Raw genomic sequence first — 4,255 nt, forward strand, 5'->3', positions numbered from 1 at the left:
GTATTCCTGCGGAATTTTCTGCCAATTCTTAATCCGCAGGAAATTTTAGTTTATTAAATAAAGTCGCAGGAAATTCCGCAGGTAATACGTGTATTTCTAGTAGTGATAGGTGGTCGATGATGGTTGAAGTATCGATTGATCGTGGATGATCGTAATTGGAGTTATGGTCGTTGTTGACCAATAACGATGTTGCATAAACTTTAAAATAAAATAGAAAATTTCAAATCTATTTTAGTTTTTAGGTTTAATTAAAAACTATTTTATAAAATTAAATAAAAAATTAACTCTATTTCATTTTTGTTCCATTTTAGTGTTAAAATTAAAAAATATTGTTACAACCAAATCTTTATATCATATTATGTGCATTCTAATATTCTCTTGTTTCTATTAAAAAATCTTGTTAAATTAATTGAGTAATCGATATATTTGAATTCAATATAAATTGAATATATTACTTATTCAGTAAATTAAAAAAAAAATTAGCATAATTAGTAAATGAATTTAAGTATGAGTATAATACTATCTCACTCTTTTTGGTAACTTATGTACGGTTGAAATTTAGAAGAGAAGGAATATAATACCTACAAAACAGAACGAAAGGATGAGACATAGAATGTTAAAGATTGAACCTGGAAGCTAGCAAAACCCATAAGTTGACTAACTTATTATATAAGTGAAATTATCAATATTTTAGTCATTACGATGAATAATAATCCTTGATTAACGCAAGATCTCAACCAGTTATGTATTGTCTTATCCATTTGGTTTCATTCTATTCTAAGGTTCGTGAATTTCAAAACATATAATAAATTAATGTAGATGAAATAGTACTATAAGCTACCACTACAAACATCTCATTTTTCCCATCTCTCTTCTTCAGGACACATTTATAGCCCTTCTGTATCTCTGTGTCATACAACATGATGCTGTTCTTGCCGACCAAGTTACAAGCAGTGATTACCTCAGCAGGAATTTGCTACAATTTTAAATGCATTGCTCGAATTAAATTTTCCTAAATGAAAATCTTAGAATAACTTTATAAATCATGTCAGACACATGTAGACTTTAACTTAGGAACTTACAAGAACCTGAGTCCCCATTGTTGCTGGCTTGGTGACCTCCTGGATCCAGCTTTGTTCCTTTTCCATTACAACTGCCTCATACTCTTGGCTGAATGTAATTGTAGCATTATCAAACATTTATATAATAATAATCAACTAAATTCTATTACTATAACATAGCAGGTTGTCAAAATCTATGTTTTAATGCCTTGTATAAATTATAAAAATCAATTTTAACATTTAGGGTCTCACTTTTGATTTGGATTACCTTCTAAATATTAACAGAAATTTTTATATATACCTTTCCACATGAGATGAAATAGAAACGTCGTCCTCTTCATCCTCTACCATTACTTCTTTCCCTTTCCTAACAGATCTCCTATCTTTCACACTGCCACTGGGTCCATATTGCTTCTTGCTGCTGTTGTCCAGCTTTGTGCACCCTGTGCCATCCATCCCTTCCCTACAACAACAACAAACACATTAAAACCGTCTTCCTAATTATTCCACATTACGCAGATTATTATAATACTTTTCTAACTTTTACCTTTCTTCAACTGTTGTGCTATGTCCTTTCTTGGTCATTTGCCTCTTCTTAGACTTTTCCATTTCTTTACCAACCTGTTCTTCCCTACATCCAGAAGAAAATCAAAAGAAACTTGTATCAACACATTAATACAATTATCACACCGCTTTTATCCTTATGTATTACCTACTTAAGGTCATCTTCTTCCTTTGATATGTCCAGCAGTTAAATTAATTCATATGGCTTCTCACATACCCATAATAACTATCAACTAAATTCAAAGTAACTCAGTTAACCAGATGGTGTAAAGCTTTTACCTTTCGGAGTCAGAGGATAATACTATCACATCAGATTCAGCCTTTCTAATGGACTTCCTTTTCCTATCGCCAGAACAAATAACACCCTCACCTGCAGCAATGCCTACAGCAGTTCCAGAATGGGCGGATTGCCATCCTGCCTTCCATTTTATGGAAGAAAGTCGTTTGTCAAGAATTCCCATTACACGCCGAAAGTGGCTCTCACGTTTCCAGAGGCATCCAACCCACTTCCTGCGGTTGCCTCTCTCCCAACCTCTCCTCCATTTACCTGCTTGAGTTATCAGTTGCACCACCCACCGAATCTCAATCTCCCTCTTCACTCTTTCCCAGTTGTTCTCCCTTGCGAGTTGCTGTATCGTTCTGAAATTTCAACAAACAATTAAAACCTAAAAAATGATAAACATGAACAATTAACTCATACGAAAGTAAACACTTGAAAGGTGTTCACGTTTTAGCAAATTCTGTATAAATAAACGATTAAGATGAAAACTGAAATCATACTCAAATATAACTACATGCAACTAACCGTTGGGGGATGTCATATGGCCCGGAATCTGTCATTGCACCGCGAGATCGTTCGTTGCTCCGTCGACACAGCCTTCGTCACCGTCCAGAAACCCTAACGTTTGAGGAAAATACTAACTGAACATATGCGAACAACCTATATATTACCTTCTGTTGCATGTGTTTGTCTTGGGCTCTTTAGTACTATATTTAGCCTAATGTCCTTATCTTGGGCCCATTAGATTTTGTTCTTTTTTGTCCTTTTTAAAAAAAACAAATTCTGTTGCAACTATTAAATCATATACATTACAAACTGATTAGTACTTTGTGATGTCAAGTATATTTATTATAAACTATATTTATTGGTTTTTTTTTTGCCCTATTTGTATCTCATTTTTTTCTTTCCAAGTTTTGACTTATTGGACCTACTAATTTTAACTACATAAATAATATAAATAATTTAAAAACTCATCCTATTATTTTTTTTTTCCTACACGTTTTTTATATCAACCTATGTTATTTTCATAGTTTTATTTACTAATAACCCATTTTACCGATTTTATTCCGTTTACTGTATATATGTATAAACAAAGTTATTAACCTACACATTTTATTTATTCCATTCTAATATTATTTCTATTTTCTATTCTTTAAGAAAACGATACACAAAACGACACCAGAACCCGTGCGGACGCACGGGTTTCCCACTAGTTATATAAGTGAAATTATCAATATTTTAGTCATTACGATGAATAATAATCCTTGATTAACGCAAGATCTCAACCAGTTATGTACACTACTGTCTTATCCATTTGGTTTCATTCTATTCTAAGGTTCGTGAATTTCAAAACATATAATAAATTAATGTAGATGAAATAGTACTATAAGCTACCACTACAAATTGTATAAGACAAAAAAAATAACATTTGATCCGTGACTTATTTGTAAGTTTCTTTATGGCATGTGATGGATTACCCCTATGGCAGGGTACCCCTTAAATATTTAGTGAATGTCAAAGCCACATGCAATGCAATGATTTCTCAGTTCAAATTTTCACCAGTCCCAATAATGTTGGATTTATTGACCATTTTATCTTATTTAAAATGATTTAGTTTTGTTTAAGAAATTGAGAAGAAGAAAATTTTAATTAACTAAAATGATATTAATGAATATTTTATATTAGTTTTAAATAATATTGAATATTTTAAGTTAACAAAATTAAGCTCTTTCATTGAACTAACATTTCAAATATAGTCATATAATATCTATGTCCTACAACACAACCTACGCATATATGCTTCTTCTTCAAAAACAAGTGCCTCATCTATGGAAAGTGACTTATCTACCATACATCCAAGGGATGTATTGAGTATTGACATTAAATATTCAAAGAATTTTAATTTTAATTTATAAATTTATTACATTGAGGAATCAAAATTGAATAATGAAGTAGTGAATGAAGTTATGGTGCGGGGAACGAACCTTTTGATACGGTAGAGAAGAGTCGCACATATAAAGTTAGCACTCAAATGTTTAAGGTTAAAACATATCTGAGGTTTTTCGTGAGACGATTAGTCTTTAAACAAGAGTTATAATCTGATGCTACTTGTTGGACATGTGTCTCCATATACAAGAGGGGGTAAATTGTGGAGGATTGAAAACAAAAACATTTGGAAAATCAGAGTTTGAAAATATTTTGTAAAACAAACAAGTAAACAAGCTGCAGAAAAATAATTGAATAGTAAAAGCGATAAGGGAGAGAGAAATACACTCGAGATTTATACAAGTTCGACCTAACTTGACCTACTTATGTCCTAAAAAATTTCTTCTTGAGAGTATCCAGTGAT

General features: G+C 31.8%; 1 protein-coding gene across 1 annotated transcript; it reads right to left on the reverse strand.

Moving 5' to 3' along the window:
• Positions 1-541: 541 nt before the first annotated feature.
• LOC131649652 (uncharacterized) lies at positions 542-3,116 on the reverse strand. Its single transcript, XM_058919404.1, has 7 exons — positions 2,431-3,116; positions 1,905-2,264; positions 1,609-1,692; positions 1,363-1,524; positions 1,083-1,170; positions 852-976; positions 542-581 (listed from the first exon to the last, which is right to left on the reverse strand). The coding sequence occupies exons 1-7, from the start codon at positions 2,463-2,465 to the stop codon at positions 542-544; spliced, it is 894 nt and encodes a 297-aa protein (XP_058775387.1). The 5' UTR covers positions 2,466-3,116.
• Positions 3,117-4,255: the final 1,139 nt, after the last annotated feature.

Source organism: Vicia villosa, linkage group LG2 (assembly GCF_029867415.1).
Source record: "Vicia villosa cultivar HV-30 ecotype Madison, WI linkage group LG2, Vvil1.0, whole genome shotgun sequence".
Taxonomy (NCBI): domain Eukaryota; kingdom Viridiplantae; phylum Streptophyta; class Magnoliopsida; order Fabales; family Fabaceae; genus Vicia; species Vicia villosa.

Excerpts from the sequence above, each read along its gene's own strand:
- LOC131649652 (XM_058919404.1), bottom strand. The coding sequence starts at position 2,465 with ATGACAGATTCCGGGCCATATGACATCCCCCAACG. Across the intron at positions 1,525-1,608 it reads AGCACAACAGTTGAAGAAAG|GGAAGGGATGGATGGCACAG; the intron begins GTAAAAGTTAGA and ends TTGTTGTTGTAG. Across the intron at positions 977-1,082 it reads CAATGGGGACTCAGGTTCTT|CAAATTCCTGCTGAGGTAAT; the intron begins GTAAGTTCCTAA and ends TTAAAATTGTAG.